General features: G+C 42.3%; 1 protein-coding gene across 4 annotated transcripts in view; it reads left to right on the forward strand.

Annotated features, from left to right (window-relative positions):
- The first annotated feature begins 1,572 nt into the window (after positions 1-1,572).
- DLGAP1 (DLG associated protein 1) overlaps positions 1,573-19,582 on the forward strand; it is a 331,657-nt gene continuing 313,647 nt past the window's right edge. For 2 of the 4 annotated variants that reach the window (XM_039243192.1, XM_039243193.1), the window contains exon 1: positions 1,573-2,529. In XM_039243192.1, the coding sequence (XP_039099123.1) occupies positions 1,573-2,529 (957 nt within the window). Of the gene's footprint in view, positions 2,530-7,612; positions 7,700-19,582 lie in introns of those variants that run through there. The other 2 variants (XM_039243194.1, XM_039243195.1) reach the window with 1 other exon arrangement.

Raw genomic sequence — 19,582 nt, forward strand, 5'->3', positions numbered from 1 at the left:
CTTAAACCATTTATCTTTCCCTGTCTGAATATCTGAAATGACATTAGTCATTTGGATAGTCCTGCTGGCTTCTCAGGACAAGTCCTATTATGACAATTTTTGTATTGTAAGAAGCTTTAAAACAAAACAAAACAAAACAAAACAGGCTGTTAATAGGAATTCAGTCAGCTACCAAAGAAGTTGGAGCCCAAAGGAAACAGTCTGCCCTGTCAAATAGCAGGGCTGACCTTCGGGTCCAGGCCCTTCGTGTCCTTGGGAACATTTTAGAGCCTTTCCCTTGGCCATCTCCCTATCACTTGTGAACACTTAACCAAAAACCTTTAAACCAGGAAGAGGAGATGCCATTTCAAGCTAGCCAATTCAAGCTTATCCTTCAACTGCTCTCTGTTTGCTATGGGGAAGTTCTTGATCCCTCTAATGACAGAAATACAGGGGCAGGGGTCCCTGTGTGGCTCAGTAGTTTAAGCACTCGACTCTTGATTTTGGCTCAGGTCATGAACTCACGGTTTGTGGGATCAAGCCCTACATCAAGCTCTGTGCTGACAGCATGGAGCCTGCTTGGGATTCTCTCTCCCTCTCTCTCCACCGTTCCCCTGCTCTCTCTCTCTCTCTCTCTCTCCTCCCCCCCAAAATAAATAAATAAACTCCAAGAAAAAATTTTTTAAATACAAGGGCAGATTCTCTCTACAACTCTGATTTATTTGCCACCATTACTGTTTTCCATTCTAATTACTGTGGTGTTGGGGGCATTTGTGAGCTGTGATTGTTACTACAGAATTCTAACAGGAAAGCATGTGTCAGAAAATAGAAAAATATATCCTCAAGTTATAAGGGGCCAGTGGCTTCTCTTATCCCCACCCCCAGCCCACCTTTATTTTACTTACTTTGATGGAGTGCTCACTGTGTGTTTACAGGGCTGGCCTGGGGCTGGGCAGGGGACTAAAAAGGTGACTGAGAGGTAAGCAGGCCTTCAAGGAAGGAACTAAACTAGCAGATGAACGCCTGAGACAAACAATTCCATAGGAGCCGAGAGACTGTGCGGTAGATGCCATGGAAACACAGAGGGGAACTAATTCTCTCTGCAAGGGGCGTCGGCAAAGGCTTCCCAGAGAAACTGGGCCCTTCCGGTGTTCACGCTTCATGATTAACAGACAGTTAAGACGAAACCCAGAGAAGCAAAGGAAAGACACCTCCAGCTATTGGGATCCTGGAGGGAGGGGGGTTGCTTTCAAATGATTTTAAAACCATTTAGCATTTTCAATAGTTTTCTTTCCCGGGTTTACTAGCTCTCACCCCTACCCCCTCCGGGTACCTGACGGAAGTGGGTGCTCCCTGTCCTACACAGGTGCTAGAGCTTGTCCAACAAGGCATTAACGGGGCTTTCAAGGACAGTGATGAGTTCTGCCAGCACACACAGTAGCCGGCACTCAGAAGAGCAACACGTCTTTACCGAGACCAGGGTTAACCCCTCTCCCTCTCCTGTTCTTCCTCGCCCCCAGGTCTTTGCGGAAGGCGGGGTGTGGAACCTAACCACCGGGTGTCCATGACCCCCGAGGTTGCAGCCCATCAGCAATGAAAGGGTTATCGGGCAGCCGCAGCCACCACCACGGGGTCACCTGTGACTCGGCCTGCGACTCGCTGCCGCACCACTCGGACCGCAAGCCCTACCTGCTGAGCCCGGTGGAGCACCACCCGGCCGACCACCCCTACTACACGCAGCGGAACTCCTTCCAGGCCGAGTGCGTGGGCCCCTTCAGCGACCCGCTGGCCAGCAGCACCTTCCCGCGCAGGCACTACACGTCGCAGCAGGAGCTGAAGGATGAGTGTGCCCTGGTGCCCCGCACCCTGGCCGCCAAGGCCAACCGCATCCCTGCCAACCTCCTGGACCAGTTTGAGAGGCAGCTGCCGCTCGGCCGAGATGGCTACCACACGCTGCAGTACAAGCGCACGGCCGTGGAGCACCGCAGCGACAGCCCCGGCCGCATCCGCCACCTGGTCCACTCGGTCCAGAAGCTCTTCACCAAGTCGCACTCCCTGGAGGGGCCGTCCAAGGGCAGCGTCAACGGGGGCAAGGCCAGCCCCGACGAGACGCAGACGGTGAGGTACGGCAAGCGCAGCAAGAGCAAGGAGCGGCGCGCCGACCCCAAGGCCCGCGCCAACGCGTCCCCGGGCTGGTGGAGCTCCGACGACACCCTGGACGGCGACGTGTGCATCTACCACGCCCCCTCGGGAGTGATGACCATGGGCAGGTGCCCAGACCGCTCGGCCTCGCAGTACTTCATGGAGGCCTACAACACCATCAGCGAGCAGGCGGTCAAGGCCTCCCGGAGTAACAATGACGTCAAGTGCACCACCTGCGCCAACCTGCCCGTCAACCTGGACGCGCCGCTCCTGAAGAAGAGCGCCTGGTCCTCCACCCTGACCGTGAGCCGGGCCAGGGAGGTGTACCAGAAAGCGTCGGTTAACATGGACCAGGCCATGGTGAAGTCCGAGGCGTGTCAGCAAGAACGCTCCTGCCAGTATCTTCAGGTACCATTCATGTCGAGGGATGGATGCTTAGAAATTGTGCCTGCTCATTGTGTGCTGTCTTCTCCGGGGTCCTAGTCTGGTCTGCATGAACCTGAGCAAATTGTTTAGCATTTCTCTGGCCAACTGCTCCTCTCAGGAAACAAAACTGCCACCGGCTTCCTCCGGTTATCTTGAGATTTAAAACTGCTTTGAAAAAAGCACGCCCACATAAAGGCGTGGAGTTATTAATGATTAGTGTTCCTTTTTTGTCTCCGAGAACACGGGATAGGGAGCAGAGAAAAGGGGACTCTACACAGACTTTTAAAATAAATCCACCTTTTTTTTTTTTTACAAAAGTCAACAATGATCTTTTGAATTCTGGAAAGAGTTTAATAGGATCTATCCAGAGGCTTTTATTTTATTATTATTTTTATCGTAAAATTCTGCCTTAAGCTATTTGTTTGGGAATCTTGATCTCTATCTTCACCAACAAAAGTGTTAGCACACTGCCAACGCTAACCACACTCCCACCTCCTCCCTCCATCCTCACCTCTCCACCCCCACACCCCCCACACCCCCAGAGCACAGGGAACTGGGGTAATAATGCCCTGGGTGCTGAGCAGGTGGAGATGGAGCCAGTTTGGGGACCTGACCAACGCAGCTGCAGAGACCCGGGACAGCAGAGAAGAAAAAGAAAAGCGGGGGAAAGCATCTACACAATAAAATGCGATTAGTGTCAGCGTGTAAATCCCACACATGAACAGCCCCAAGCAAGCCACTCCTTTTCTTCTTTCCTTACCATCCTTCCATTCACTGAACCTACATAGAGTCTTTTTGTCTCTCCCGCCCCCAGCCCTCTCTCTAGTATTGTCATTTTCCCCCAAATATAACCCTCCCTAAGAAGGACCCTCCTGTTTTTACCTCTTCACGGTGTCTTTTTTTCCCTCTCTCCTCTCCTGCGACACCTATCTTTTTTAAAAAAAAGTTTTTATTGGACTATAAAGGCATGACATAATCATTTCCCACTCTCATCTTAAGAAGGAATGCAAGCGAGTCAGTCTTCCACTGAGAATTCAACTTTTTGCTCTCTGAATTCCTCCTTGCAAGCCTGGGTCCCTTGAGAATGCCTTTACCAAGCCCTGCAAGTATGCCAGGCTGGCAGTCCGTGGGCAAGGACATCCCAGTGTTCGGAAGCCACCAACATGTGGGTGTTTTCACAAAGAGCACACAGCCACGTGGTCAGTTTCTCCCACTGAAAGTAAATGAGGTATTGCCTCATTTACTACAAGGCTGCTGGATGAGTTAAGTCATCAAGAACTATTCATGGAATTTTAGAGCTAAACAGTACATCTAATCCAACCTCCTCATTTAGCATACAGGAAACTAGACTCAAAGAAAGGTAAAGGCTTATGGGTTATACTGTGACGCTGTTAGTTTAGAGGTAGGATAGAATCCAAGGCCACTTAATTTATAGAAATGACCACGACAATCTTACCCACCACCTAGAAGAAAGTATTTTGATTAGAACATCTGTCCTGAAGAAAGGATGAGTAATGAGACAGGAGCCCTAGAACAGGATGTTTTAGCTATGAAAGTTCTGTAATGAGTGGCAAGAAAAAACACAAGTTTTTAAGAACCTGGACTTTAATCAGTAGTGGTGAGATGAGATAAGAAATAGCAGATTAAGAAAGGGTACTCTACATGGCTCCAGACCAGCCTTCGGAGCCTTAACAAAATGCTTTCATTATCCTTGCCTCACTGCTTACGTTCTTCCTACCTTAAATTCATTTTTCTTTCTTTTTGATACCTTTTTGAAGTAAAAGGCTTCAGGAGTGGTGAAAAGAGGAAGGAAGAAAGAAAGAAGGAAACTGATATTGACTGAAAATCTACTATGTACCAGATACTGTAGCAAAACATTTTCACATTTGTCATTCCATTTAATTTTCAAAATAATCCTGAGGGCTTGATATAATAATACTCTGTTTTTACAAGAGCAGGAACAGATTTAGAAATATCAAATGATTTAAAGCCTCATGGCCAATATGCTGAAGACCCAAGAATTAGACTTATCTCTATTCCATGCAAAATAGCTTTTTCCAGTACACCCAGCGCAGCTCTGGAATCAAGGGCATGAAAACAGTGAACAGGAGAAAAAAAAAAGCCTGTAGAGTAAACATACTGTTATTAAAAGCTTTGCCATAAAATGAGAATGAGAGCTTGAAGATTGAAGTACGAGATTTAGTATCATAGTATTATTGGATCTCATATCAGAAAGATTTGGAAATTCTATTTTCAAGTTATTTACCTTATTTTAAGCTGGTTTTTTAATGAAACGTTGGAAGCTTACAGAAAGTATAATGAAAAATAATAAGAAAACAAACACCCAGTTATACATAACCCAACTAGAGAAATAAAACATCAATTACAATGGATCACATATATACCTTACCCAATCCCATATCCTTCCCTCCCTCCCCAGAGCAACAGCTAGTCTCACTTTGTTACCCAGAGGGCTTTAGTTTTTAATTCTGAAGTTATTGAAAGATTGGAAAAAATTAATATTTTCTATCCTACGTTGGGCAATAATTAACGTTGAACCAAGCTAGTTAAACCCTTTAAATATAAACTGAGCTCGAAAGCACACCTTCTTTAATAAATATTGACATTTATTGAGCTCCTGTTCTGTACGAAACTTTCAGACTGGAAAAAAAAAAATTCAGTGTGAGCAGGTTGTGTGCCTGGCAGATAAACTAGATGTAGAACGGCATGTTCTTCCCAGACAGTGTGCCGAAGTTAAAGGGCTCCTGTGAAGAAGGGGAAGGAGCTGGACATTCACAGTGGGGGAGAGGAGAAGGAAACTCCTGAAGCTGGACATTCTCTCCAGCTCTCTCCTTGCTGTAGAGGAGACAGAGACTCTGCGGTCCTGCCTGAGCTTTTCTCAGACAGGTGTAGCCAGGCCCTGCCTGTTCCCATGAAATCATTTTTTTCTAAATATTTTTATTTTATTTCTAGGAGAGAGAGAGAGAGAGGCAGTGTGAGCAGGGGAGGGTCAGAGAGAGAGGGAGACACAGACTCTGAAACAGGCTCCAGGCTCTGAGCTGGCAGTCAGCTCAGGGCCCGACGCGGGGCTCGAACCCACGAACCGCGAGATCATGACCCAAGCGAAAGTCGGACGCTTAACCGACTAAGCCACCCAGGCGCCCCCCCCATGAAATCATTTCATTTGCAGGCTCATTCTTAGAAACAAATTTGGGGAAATAAGGAAAAGTGGGCTTTTTTCCCCAGTTACATTGTCTTAATTACCAACTAATATTGAAACTGGGTTTACAGATGTGTAGGCTGACTTCAGCCTTGCAAAGTTAAGTGGACAAAGCATTAAATTTCGAAAGAGGGGGTCTATGCTCTAGTCCCTGCTTGCCACTAACTAGTTAGTGATCACTTATTACCATCATCTCAGCTCTCTGGGTCTCCTTCCTCCGCCATAAGATGAGGCATTTGGTCTAGAAGGCCTGAGGTCTGAGTTCATATTTTTAAACTCCTTAGTTACATAAGGAGAGTACTAATTAGAATAATTTTTAAGAGTTACAAGGCTGGAAACTCTCATTTAATAAATGGACCAAACACCCATATTTTCCCAGTGTTATCCTAATTTTCTCTGTACAACTCTGTGAGGTATTTTACAGTTGCAGAAACTGAGATTTAGTAAATTAGGTTAAGTAACTTACCTAACGACACACAGTACGCAGCAACGTGGAGGGTCAGAACAGATTTGTCTGGCTTCAAAGCCTGGATTTTTCTATTTACCATGTCCAATCCCTACCCCTTCCAAATATAAAAGAGGAAGGAAGTGGCATATATCAAATACCTGTTATGTGCCAGACACCACACAGTATCTCATTTAGTACCTGAAATAACTTCATAACGTATTACTATTTACTCCAGTTTTACAGATGACTAAACTAAGGCATGAAAGCTTAAATTGCTTACCCAGCAATGCACATAGATAGTAAGCAAAAGAGCTAAGACCTGATCTCAGATCTAAGTCTAAGATGTGTTCCAGAAATAGAAATAAATGCTTTTATTTTATTACCTGTATTATTCTGTGGCAAACGGACATGTTCCTTTGACTTCATATTTGTTGCGAATGCAGTTGAGAATGCCTGTACCTGAAATGTGACCTTCGATAAGCAGCAGAATGAGTGATCTGCCCCTCATTTGATTCAAGACTGCACAAAAGTTAAATTAGCATTCACCAATAATAGAATCGAAATACTAGCAATGTTCTGATTCTCTCCTTGGAAAACTATCACTTGGAATTAATTTAACTTAGGCCATCACCATGGTTATACAGAAAATGAGATGTCTGTAGGTATTTGCCCTCTGTCTGACGTTGATTTAGAAATAAAATACTGTAGCTTGAAATTATTGCAAGATCCAGTGAATACAGTCAATTGTGGTATGTCCTCACTCACAAGCTGTTTGTAGTTAATAAAAAAAAAAAAAAAGACTCCCATTTTCCCCCCAATATTGTTATTTTTAAATGTCAAGAATCAGATGTCTCCTGTTTAGAATCTTGTACCGCTGCCAGTGACTGTATCAGGGTTTGGAGCAGGGACATGGATTTGAAGACATTAAAACTGTTTAATTCTCAGTTGAGATGTGGTTGGCTTTTATACATCTGGAATAGAGCATTTATGGCACATCTCCGGGTAAGTGTTAATAGTTCAGTAAATAAACTAGGAATGGGCTCAAAGGAATAAAAGGAGTTTTTGTTGTTGTTTTGTTTTGCTGTAAAAAAAGGTAGGATTCTTAGTTCTGTATATGCCTCTTTATGTGAACGTTATGTGTTGAGTGACTAGCATATAAAGCCATTCAGATGAGCAAGATTTTAGATTTCCAACTGTTAACCTGAAAAAAAAATCCCTTCAATCATGTATTTTGCATTCATCCAGCAGCAGACACAGTAAAAGGGAAACAAAACGCTCTCTCCCCGGTAGAAGTAGAGACACAGGGAGAGGGAGAGAGAGTGAGTGAGAGAGAGAGAGAGAGAGAGAGAGAGCAAGACAGAGACCGAGGAAGAAAGCCACTCTCAGAGATGAAATTTTAGAAGAGAGAAATGATCGACCTTTTTAAGGCTGAGTGGGTTTCTTCAGTTTGTGTGCAAGTTTCAAGAAATGGAAGGGCTGACCAGGTTTGGGTACAACTCTTTTATTACTTTGTGTCTGTTGAGAGTGTGCTGTTGGTTTGAGTGGGGATTTTGCCAGGGTCCGGGGAGGATAGTTTTTGTTATTTTATTTCTTCTCTCAATAGTAGCTAGAAAGACTGAAAGAGCTAATAAACTAATATATGTAGAGAAGGTAAGAAAACAGGTTGAGATATTGGATACCTAACAAATCCATGTCACAGAGGCTTTGTAAAATCTTTCATTGACATAGTTGATCTAAGGTGCTAGGTTCTGTTAAGGAAATTGTATGGCTAGTGATTGAAATGTGATCAGTTGTTTTCCAGGATCCTGGATGCTTACTGTCCCTTTGCAAAATTAAAATTTCTGGATGGCTAGGGGTTTTTCTTTCCTTCCCCCCCCCTTTTCTTTCCTTCCTTTCTTCCTTCCTTCCTTCCTTCTTTCCTTCTTTCCTTCTTTCTTTTTTATCTGTTGGTTAAATTAGATTCCACAAAAAAAAAATCACTGAAGAATCATTCATAACAAGCATGAACCCAGGATATTTTTTCAGGGCAAGTACAACTATTTTTCAAAATTTTGTTCAGGATTATTTCAGTCTTTGCCTAGTGGGAGTTTCCTTTCCTGGCTGAGGTTTTCTTTCTTTTTGTTTTAGAACAATTTAAATTCTATTAAATCAATCAAGACTACTTTATGTGAAGTGTGTGACAGTGCCGACCAATTCTGCTAGTGACTTTGGTTACTTGGTTACTGTAATGTTTGCTAGCTGCCTTTAAAAAAAATCAACTACATTGATAATTTTCTTGATTTTTAATTTAAATTGCCTTAATAATGCAGCAAGGAGTGTCAAGATTCTTGAATGTATTTCCTGTTTGCCTTGCATAGTCTTCTCCCTATTTTTCACTGATCTTAGTAAAGATGTCCTCTTTGTTGATAGAAAAACAAGGTTGCTCCTGCCTGATTCCTAACTTTGACCATAGAATCAAGCGTGCATTGTGGGGATGAGCACTGGGTGTTATATGGAAACCAACTTGACAATAAACTAAAAAAAAAAAAAAAAAAAAAAAAAAAAAAAACAAGCGTGCAAGAAGCAGAAAAGCCTAACAGATCTCTCTGAGTTTAATTCTCACTATTGCCCATATCCAAATAATAGTGGGGATGTGGGGGAGACAATTGGCAAAGCACTGTGAGAGAAGAGTCAGTGGTAGCTGACGGAAGCTCAAAAAAAGAAATAGGAAATCCTTCCCAAAAGGAGTTAAAGACACTCTGTGATTCTTGGTTTGCAATTTCACAATTCTAAGGTGCTCAGTTAGCCATAATCAAAGGTTTCATGGCACATGTTTTCTGATCAGAGTCCAATCTAATAAAGAAAGGCATAGCATTGGTTAGCACAAAAGAAGAGAAAAACTAGCCCCTGGATCTCTTAGTGGCCAGTGGGCTTTATCCCCTCATTCTCTATGCTCCTTAGAAAACAGGTTGCTTGGTAGCAAATTGAAGGCAAAAGCTCAAAGTAATCATTCATATTCTGCAGAGAAAGTTTCATCCATAATCTCTTGTCCCCTTGAGATCATAGCTTTATACAACTCGACAGGCACAGTGATTTGTGAATGGTAGAACATGTTGGTCTTTTGTTTGAGATTTTATAGGGACTACTAAGAAACCTATGCAATATTACCAAGTTGGCTTTGATGTGGTGATTAGATTAGGTTTTAACCATTTTGTTTTAAGTTCAAAGGCAACAACCTCTCTTAGTAGGTTCCTGTGCCCACTGAACCATGGAGAAATTCCATCTTTAGAGATCTAAACAGTTGAAACCAGAAACTTCACATGGTTCAAACTATAAACATCTGGGTCAGATTTTTTTTTTTTTTGTCATTTGCCAGGGGGTAGCTTGTAGAGAAAAGTTAAAATTGGCCTTGTCAGGTAAAACCAGGCTACTATTAATGATATCCATGAAGAGTTATATGACCTTACTGATTTTTATTACTCATTTGAAACTTTGAACCCATAACTTTTCCCATTGGATAAAAGTAACATGGCTGTATAACTTCCCATCCAGACCTCAGTTATCTGCTTCTCCAGATCATCTTGCTCATCCCCTATCATTAGGTTCTGTCCCTAGTAACTGCCATTTGGAACACATATTACAGAACAGGAAACATTTTTATTTACATTATTTTTGTAAATGCATATTTAAATGTTTTTATAAATGCTTAGACTGAAACTGCAATGGGGTGGGGGGTGCTTTAAAGTTTTCTCAATGAATGATATAGTCTCCCTCAACCCAGTCCTCTCTCTAACTAAAAGATAAGCCTATAAAGAATGAATTTGTTGCTGTTATACATTAACAAAAGTAAAGGAGGGAATATAGTGTAACGAGAAGCATATCATCTCACTCCTTCTGTTGCTTTTGACCAATTACTTGTTTCTGGTATTTTTTTTAACTATTTTTTTTTTCTTGGAGAACACTGAGGGCCAAGGAAATTCTGATTCTCTGGTCTTTTAAGTGTAAGAATATATAAAACTATCTTTAAAATCTGAAATGATTTTTTTCCCATTTGCTAATGTTAAGCAATATACCCTACCTTGTTTCCATTTCTAAGATAAAATTTCATTTGCAAAATGAGTTTTCTAGACAGGTAGATCTTTTCTTTCATGTACATGAAGTCACTATTCTTTCTCAGTTGAAGTTTCTAATCGTTGTTCTCACAGAACTAAGAAATTTCCTACAAATTCAGTCTTCTGATATCACAGAACTGTCTATGAAGCAGAATTATGTGGAGTCCAGAGTTACTGTCTGTAGTATGCATGTGTACAGGTCCATATTTACACATTACATCTGCATAAACATCCCTGGACCCCTACTTCAAAATTTGCATTTATATATACATATGCTTTCTCTGATCTCTGATTCATGACATAAGATCCCTTTTAAACACACAATTTCACAATGTCCATATAAGAATGACGATAGAGTGGGGAATCAGATTTTCCAAAGATCTCACTAGAAAGCTCATTATTATGCCTTTACAGTGATTATATTGAACATGACCTCAGACCACTAGTAGAAACCAGTTAGGGGTGAGAATAAACACCTTTCATCAAAGAGACAGCCCACAACAATGAAAGGAAATGGACTTCTGTTCCATTTGCTTTTTTTTTTTTTTCTGCTGCTGTTTAATACAGACCTTCAGAACTATCTAACTCCTCCCTAATTTTACCCTCCAGGTCCCTAAAACTTTAAGGTAGGTAAAGAAGCAGCCGGGTTTTGGTTTTTGTTCTTCAGAAAAATAACAGTTTTCGCATTTTAAAACCTCTTCACTGGAAGGCCATCTGGTATACCTTCTCATTTAAAACTTCTCCCTGAAAGGTGGACGTAGCATCTTCCTACCTACCTATTTCTCATCTAATAATCACCATATGAAACAATTTTTTGAGAGTATTTATCCAAACTCATTCTTTCTAAAAATGGCAGAAATAAAATTAGGGAGACACCTTGACCGATGTAAGATCAGTCATCTTGTCGGTAGTGGTCTCAGGCCTGTACACTCACTGCCTAGGGACAGCCCTGTTCTTTTTCCCATGATGTCTCCCACATCTGTGAAAACCTTTAAGGCTCTTTTCAAAAACTAGCTTATCCATCCTGCTACATCCTTTTAAGGCAGTGAGGTCAAGGCACAAGGAGGCAAAGGGGAAAAAGAACTGATCTCAAAGTTAGATTTGAAGCATGTTTGTGGCTTAAAAGATTCACAAGTGATGAAAAGTGTTGTTAACTAAATAATCATCTGCAATTTGTAATTCTGTGGTTACAAATGGCAGAGTAGTGTATTTTTAATTTCTAAAAAATAGAAATAGGTATATTTCTTCTGTAATCCCCATCAGTCCCTCCTCATCTCAATGGTTTCATTATGAGTAAACAATGTACCAAAAGAGGACAAATGGAGCAGACATGCCCCATGTTTGGATATATAATCTTGAAGCACTATATCAGAGCCCTGGGACTCAGAGCCCAGCATATTTCTCTCTGGTATCTTACCCTATCTTGGTAGCAAGCATCCCGCACCTCCTACCTTACTTTTCCTAGTGTAAAAATCATTAACATAGGGGCACTTGGGTGGCTCAGTCAGTTAAGCGTCCTAATTCGGCTCAGGTCATGATCTTACAGTTTGTGAGTTGGAGCCCCACGATGGTCTCTGTGCTGATGGCCCAGAGCCTAGAGCCTCCTTCAGACTGTGTGTCTCCCTCTCTCCCTGCCACCCCCCTGCCCATACTCACACCCTGGATCCCTCTCTCAAAAATAAACATTAAAAAATATTGTTAACATAGCTGTGGCTATATGTATAGCCACTTGCTCTATCATTGGATATTTAGGGCATTCGTTCCTTAACTTTGTGTGTACAAAAATCACCTTTAATGTGTCTATAAAATAAGGATTTCTGACATCAACTCAAGATATTTTGATTCTGTAGTTCTGGGGTAATTCCCACACAGAGATCAATCTAAGAGCCACATTTTAACTCAACTCTAGGAAACTATCAGACTACATTTTCATCCTATTTACTGAAGGGGGCAGTAGAGTCTAACAGATGAACACGTGGGCTTCAGGAGCTCCATTAGTTTTACTATGGCTGCTAACTTCCAACATGACTTGGTCTCCCTTCACTCAGTACTTTCATTTCTGTGTCTGTAAAATGGGCGTACTGATATGACTGCTACATTTGTTCAGGTCTTAGAAAAAAAGTAATTTCTAATTTGGGAAGTAAACGAAAAACAGTGTGAAATGTTTTGCATTTACGGACTCTTACGACATCAAAATGCTTCAAGGCATCTTCATGTGTTTCCCGTACTCTACCACTCTCTTCTCTTTTGCCTCACCTAACTTTTACTAAACCAGGGTTAGGATGAGCGTATCTGATTTCCTGGGAAAGGAAAGCCCTCTCCCAGTGTGGGATGACAGTAAGTCTTCATCCCAGGGTACACTTAAGGCTTCTTCCCCCATGTTCCAATGAAGCATTGGAATCAATGAAAAGGTGAGGCTTTTGCCTGCAGATGAAAAGATCACCAAGAGTCGACCTTTTGATAGCTCAGCCTCAGTGGGTCAGGTTTTCCCGTGGCTTGTATGTGCCAATAGAATGCAGTTCCTCTGGCTTCCTGAACCTTTAGTTTGTTCAAAAACAGGAGATCTGTTTTTGCTTTCATACCTTAAGTCTGTCAAGACTGCTTAGTTCCAGACAGCCTTGGTAAGTCAAGGACAAGTTTAGTTCACAGCAACAGCTATGGAGCTTGTCTACTAGGGGCTCTAGCCACTTGCCCCCCTTAATGACTCATCCAGGCTTTCTGAGGAATATTTCCAGCAGAACAACTTTGAGAGGTGGGAGTTCCTCCTCCACTGCTAGCAGATGACAACAGGCCCTTCTCCGTCTGTTTTCTTTGCTCATTCCCAAAGTCTCAGACTAATCCTCGCCACTCTGGCAGGCCACCTACCAGCAAAATTGTTCTACATGCACTGGTCTGACTTGTGGCTCCTCCAGCAGTAAATAGTTACAGAGAGAGGTGCTCCTTTAAAGTATCTTTAAAAATCCCAACTGCTTATACATGTCTTTTCTTCTTCTTCTCTCCTCAACTAGTACAAGTTTAGCTGGCTCTTTGGTAACTCAGGGGGTGTCGGTGAAAGTAACTGTCATTTGTTTGCAAATGAAACCCAAGCTTTCTGAAAATGATTCCCATGTAAAAATCTTTCCCCCATAACACTCCTCCAGCCTTCTAGTTGAGTTTAGATAGTTTCCTGTTCTCCTACCTCTTGGAAGTATTCCATGGCACGCTGAGCAGACACTTTTCATAAGAAAAAAAAAAGCGCCTATAAATAGCTGATTTTCCTGCTTGCTGCCTTCTCTTGAAGGCTTTCACAAAGGAGGTGAAACAAATCCACCAAAAACAAGAACCCTCTGTGAGGGGTGTGTGGTGAGACTTATAAAAAATCAGATCCATAGGCCGAAAATTGTCGTGTAGGTCGCTCTCCCATATTTGGCTTATGCAATCACTGCACAGAAAAAGAAACATTTTATTTAATGCCAGATGATCTCATGAACTGAACAATCAATCAAAAATGTCTCCTATGAGCTTTCATGCTTCTTTAAAAATACATATTTTGACTTTTCATGCTGCTTTAAAAAAAAATCCCAAAGCCAACTGTTATTTATTAGATTCCACTGGTGAATCTAAGATAACCAATTCCTGTAGCTGTTCCATGCTAGGAAATTGGAAACTACATCCTCATTTCTCCTCCAAACTGACCTTGCTTGCCTTCTCCCTGTCCTCTGTGCCCTGTCCATCATAAATACCATCCTGTCTCCCAGGTTGGTATTATGGATCTCCCTGGAAGACCGCATGCATGCCAGGCAAGACCTTAATAACGTCCTTCCTGCAGTGACCCTCAGAAATCAGATATGTGAGGTTAATTATACTGCTTCCTACTTCCACACACATGCCCAGCCCCTGCAACCTACTGAGCACAGAGAATTGGGCTTAGCTGTGTTTCCTCCTGTTCATTTCTTCTTCATCATCTCTTTCTTTCTTCCTTTCTTCTTCTTCATCTCTTTCTTCTTTTTTAAGTTGCTATTTTATTATATAATTGGGAATGGGAGACTACCCCAAAACCATGCTTACATGGAGGAAACTGAAACCTGGAGAAATTAACTGGCACTCTCATAGCTCTTCAGTTGTGGAGAGCAGTGCAGAAGAAGGGCCGGCAGGGAGTCTTCCTCAGTTCCTCTTACCCCGTATGTTAGCGCTCCTCAATCATGTAGCATGAGGCATTCATTTATGTGCTCAAGAAATTCTGCTGCCATGGGGAGCCTGGGTGGCTCAGACGGTTAAGCATCTGACTTCAGCTCAGGTCATGATCTCACGGTTCGTGGGTTCGAGTCCCATGTAGGACTCTGTTCTGACAGCCAGCTCAGATCCTGAAGCCTGTTTCAGATTCTGTATCTCCCTCTCTCTCTGACCCTCCCCTGCTCATGCTGTCTCTCTCTCTCTCTCTCTCTCTCTCTCTCAGAAATAAAGAAAACATTTTTTAAAAACTTAAAAAAAAAAAAAGAAGAAATTCTGCTGCCTGTCCCACACCTCCTTTTCCCACTCCAGGCACTGGGTCTAATTTGGTCTGCTGCTTGAGTTTCTGGAGAGTACATCTCATTGTGCCTTTCTTCCTTATAAACTCCCATGAGCACCACAGCCAATAGAAGCAGGTGTCAGAAAGAACTTCAACAGCCAGTTAGCCCAGTGCTTTTTATGCTTTTGAACCATGCGATCCCTTGTACATAGACAGCAAAATTGATACAACCATTTAAAACAGAAGCAAGACTAGGAAGTTTCCACTGTCTATCCACTGTCCTGATTAAAGTGAAAAAAAAAAAAAAAAAAGAAGATGTTAGGCAACTATCCCAAGATTGGTAAGTTGAGTTAGCAGCCACAGCTCTCCCAGGCTGCAGCCTGGTGCCCCATCCATGAAAACAACAGCTGACTGTGGGGCACCCAGAGCTCCTAACTTGAGCCACACTTTAAAAACACTTCTTACCTTTGATGGATAAATTCGTCTATCACCTTCATACTTTCTTCCTCATCTGTGACCCAGAGAGAGGAATTGACATTTTGAAGAACACTCAGAGTCCTTGATTCCTTTCCACAGCACCAAACTAAGCATCTTTTCATCTTTGGTACCTGCCAAGTGGGTTTCCATGTGATAATGAATGATGGAAATGAGATGAAGAAGGAAAAGGAGGAAAGGGACCATAATTAATTGAGCGAGTTCTATGAGCCTATGCTTACTTCATATTGCCCTTATTTCTGAAAGTTACTGGGATAGTTGTTCAGACCTGCATTACACACAAAATGGGGATCATTAATTTGCTCAAGATTATACTACTAGTAAGGGACATAATGGAGATGTAAGCCCTGCTCTGATTCCAAAATCTGTTCACTTTCCAGCATGTCAGTCTGCCTCTACTTCATGAATGTTCCCTTTGTTCTTTTCCTGGAGGTTTATTTCCTCACGAGCATCTATTTTAATAACAATTTAAAAAATGATCAACTAATGATGAAAAAACAGACTCTGTCTCTAAGACTGGGTATAAATATAAGTCTAGTTTGGAAAGCGGCCATGCTAGAAAGCAAGGGGCATGTGAGATCAAAGTCAGATATATAAATTGCTAAATTGTAGTGGCAAAATATTATCTCATGTAACTGGAACATTGTATCTCAATCTATGAAACAACCATCTCTGATGCTGTTTTGATTAATCATTTGCTTCAACAGGAAACAACACCACTGACCCCTTGAGACTCCCAGCCTGAATGTAGTTAACGGTGTTGTTAGTAACACTGTAAAGTTATGTCCAAATAAGTGTGGTATGAAATGCCCATTTAATATCCTCTGCTTGGTTTAATGTAATTTCACCAAAATGATGAAGAAATGAACTAGGACTCCCCAAACGCAATTCCTCGATAAGTCTTTGTGACTTTGTATTTTGTCCTTGTGGGAGACCAGGGTGATATTTCTTGGGCCTATTGTGACCCAGAATTCTGCTCGGTGCATGAGCTCCATATATCCCTGATTGTTAACTAAACCTTTAAGAAGCTCACTAGTTTCACTATTTGTCAAACTACTACTCTAGATCTTAAGGAAAAGAAAAGTTTCCCTAAAGGTCTACCTTTAGAATGCTTCTTAATTACCTGTGAGTGTATAACTGAATTAAGTGAGTCATATAATATACAGCGAGGAACACTCATGTATGTCACCTTAGCGATGGCTGTGTATGTCCAATAAATATATGCTTTTAGGGAATGTTAGTAGAGTTTAAACTAAATTCTTATAATAGGTAACAATACAGAGTGATCAGACTTCAGACATACATCAGGATAAAAGGTGCCATCCTCAGTTATGAACTTGGAAGGCAACGTAGTTTGTATTCTCCCACTTCTCAGCTCATTTTGGATTTCTCCTCATGTACATGTATCTCACTGCAGGCAATGCAGTGTTCTGGCAAGCCCTTACTTCATGCACTTGCCTCTTTGTTTAAGCTCAGACAAAATTCATTTAAAGTAACGGATATAGTCTTCATACATTCCACAGCCTCCACTTTCTCTTGGTTCAATATTTTATAAAATACCCCCAGACATAAGAATGAAATGTTAATTATTCACTTAATAGGGACTTGTAAGAAATGAATTCACTAAAATTAAACCATGCCAATTTAATTTCATTTAATTAGATTAATGGCTGAATAGAATGTAGTGTTGTATTTCTTAGCTCCAACTAGGGATGAATCCACCCAACTATCAAAATATGTAGTCCCTTTGTATTATCTAGATCATAGGTGTATAATAAAATTTTTTCTTAAGTGATTTAATAGAACTGCCATTCTCAACAACCCTTTCATTCAACCAAGATCTATTTAGCGACTGTGTGACCCAGACTGAAATCTGGGAGAGGTGACTCGATAAATGTGGGAAAGGAGAGACCAGTTTGGGGAAAGGACCAGTACAGATAAGATAGCAGCCCACCCAGCTGGTGAAAATAAGTAAATGGAGGACAGGGTTTGGTCTGTAGTGGAGAAGATGATATAAAATATTGTTTTCCAAAAATACCCAAATTTCCCAAAGATGAAGGAGACAGTTTACCCTGGAGGCTAACCTCCAACAATTTAACTCTCTGGGTAGCATTTCTAAGGATGAGCAAAGGGCTGAGAATAAGAAAGAGCAGAGAGAGACGCCCCAGAGGGACATATGAGGCATCAGACACCAACCAGGCTGAGCCTGACAACCAGGCTGCTGGCCCCAGAGGCAGTGGGGCTGCCCAGGCCTTAGAGAAGAAATTCATACAGAGAGCAGAGCACTGATCGAAGCGGAGGGCATCCTCACAGTCATTCAGCATCTGGGGTTCAACTCACCCACAGGCCAGCACAGTGCGGTCTCCAGGATTCTGTGGATGGCAGTGCAGCACTGAGCACCCAGAGAACTGAGATGCAGGTGGGGCTACTCTTGGAGACCTAAACGTTCACAGGCACAAGAGGAGCCTAGAGAGAATATATCAAGAGATGTCTCCAGGGAGTAATGAATGGGCGTATTATACCAAAACCCAGATCATACACCTGAAGGTGCTACTGTTAGATTAGGGAGATTTTTTTCCAAACAACATCAGATCCCAAGTTAGGAGAAGAGCTTCTTTAAAAATGTGTACTGAGAGGCACCTGGGTGGCTCAGTCAGTTAAGCGTTCGACTTCAGCTCAGGTCATGATCTCACAGTCCATGGGTTCCAGCCCTGCATTGGGCTCTGTGCTGACAGCTAGCTCAGAGCTTGGAGCCTGTTTCAGATTCTGTGTCTCCCTTTGTCTCTGCCCCTCCACAGCTCATGCTCTGTCTCTCTCTGTCTCAAAAATAAATAAATGTTAAAAAAAAAATTTTTTTTAAATGTGTAATGATGGGGCTCCTGGGTGGGTGGCTCAGTAGGTTAAGCATCTGACTCTTGGTTTTGGCTCAGGTCATGGTCTCGCAGTTAGTGAGTTTGGGCCCCACATCAGGCTCTGTGCTGATGGTGTGGAGCCTGCTTGGGATTCTCTCTCTCTCTCTCTCTCTCTCTCTCTCTCTCTCTCAAAAATAATAAACTTAATTTTTTTAAATCTGTACTGAGAGGCTGGATGAACATGTCAGGGACAGAGGGAAAGAAATCCAAGCAAATGGCCCTTAGCATTCCTTTCAAATCAAATCGTCTAGTTCTATACTTTCCAACATGGTAGCCACTAGCCACAGGTGGCTATTTAAATTTACGTTAATTAAAGTTAAACAACACAAAATTCAGTTCCTCAGTCACAATAACCACATTGTTAGTGCTCAACAGTCACATGTGGTGTTTATGGGACAAACAGATATAAAACATTCCCATCATGGTGGAAAATGTTATTGGACAACATTGTTCTAGTTGCTTTTTGGTCTATTTCAATATAATGACTACTACTAGATTTGGGGTTTATCAAGAGAAGGCAATATCCTGTTGTGATTACCTCCATGCTCAGAGGTGTCAGAAATGGCCAATCCCATTCCAGGTGCCCAGAAGGGCACAGGGAGTGAGGGCTGGCCTGTGTGAGCGCTGTCCTCCACTTACTATGTGGTATTAAGTAAGCTCCTTCCACTCATCGTCTAGCTCCTCCTTTGTAAAATACTAAGCTCATGGAGTTATTTTGAGGACTAAATTCTATAAAGGAGCTCATTTTCAGTAAGGAAAACTAACTTTTCACTAGAAACATGACATCTAGCCTTGGATTTCACTCAGAGTTCACCTACCACTTATTAGTCCCTGGTTATTGGTGGGGCACTGTGCTGGGCATTTCACAGTTTCCCTTGCTCTTCCCCTGGCCCCTGGTGCTATCCCGTCCATGGCCTTACTCTGCTCCTACTCTCCATTTTGTACCTGACTCACCATTAGCCCCCCAAGCAGCACCTAGAATAATATTTCCACTCACACTCTTTGAACTGTGGGCTGAAGCTCTCTCTCAGACAAAGCAAAAGTTTTCTCCTGCTCACATTTAGTTGTACATTATGATGTTTGGGCACCTCTAGGAGCTGCATCTGGGTGCAAATAGATCCAGAAATTGGCAGCACATAGTAATATGTGCTGCAGCCAGTCGCACAGCTGGTACCAATCAGGCTCCCCTCCCACCAACGGGTATGGTTTCCATCATGGCTGCATGGGAGGCACTCCTCACATTCTTCCACCTTTGATCAAAGGGCAAGAGCTTTCGGGAGAGCCCCTTGGAGTGTTCACCATGGGTTATCAGGGCAGTGTTTACTTTAACCTCATTCATCAAGATGAGTGAATCTCACACCTTCCCGCTGCACACTAAAA

This window comes from Hyaena hyaena, unplaced genomic scaffold (assembly GCF_003009895.1).
Source record: "Hyaena hyaena isolate Hyena2069 unplaced genomic scaffold, ASM300989v1 scaffold_222, whole genome shotgun sequence".
Taxonomy (NCBI): domain Eukaryota; kingdom Metazoa; phylum Chordata; class Mammalia; order Carnivora; family Hyaenidae; genus Hyaena; species Hyaena hyaena.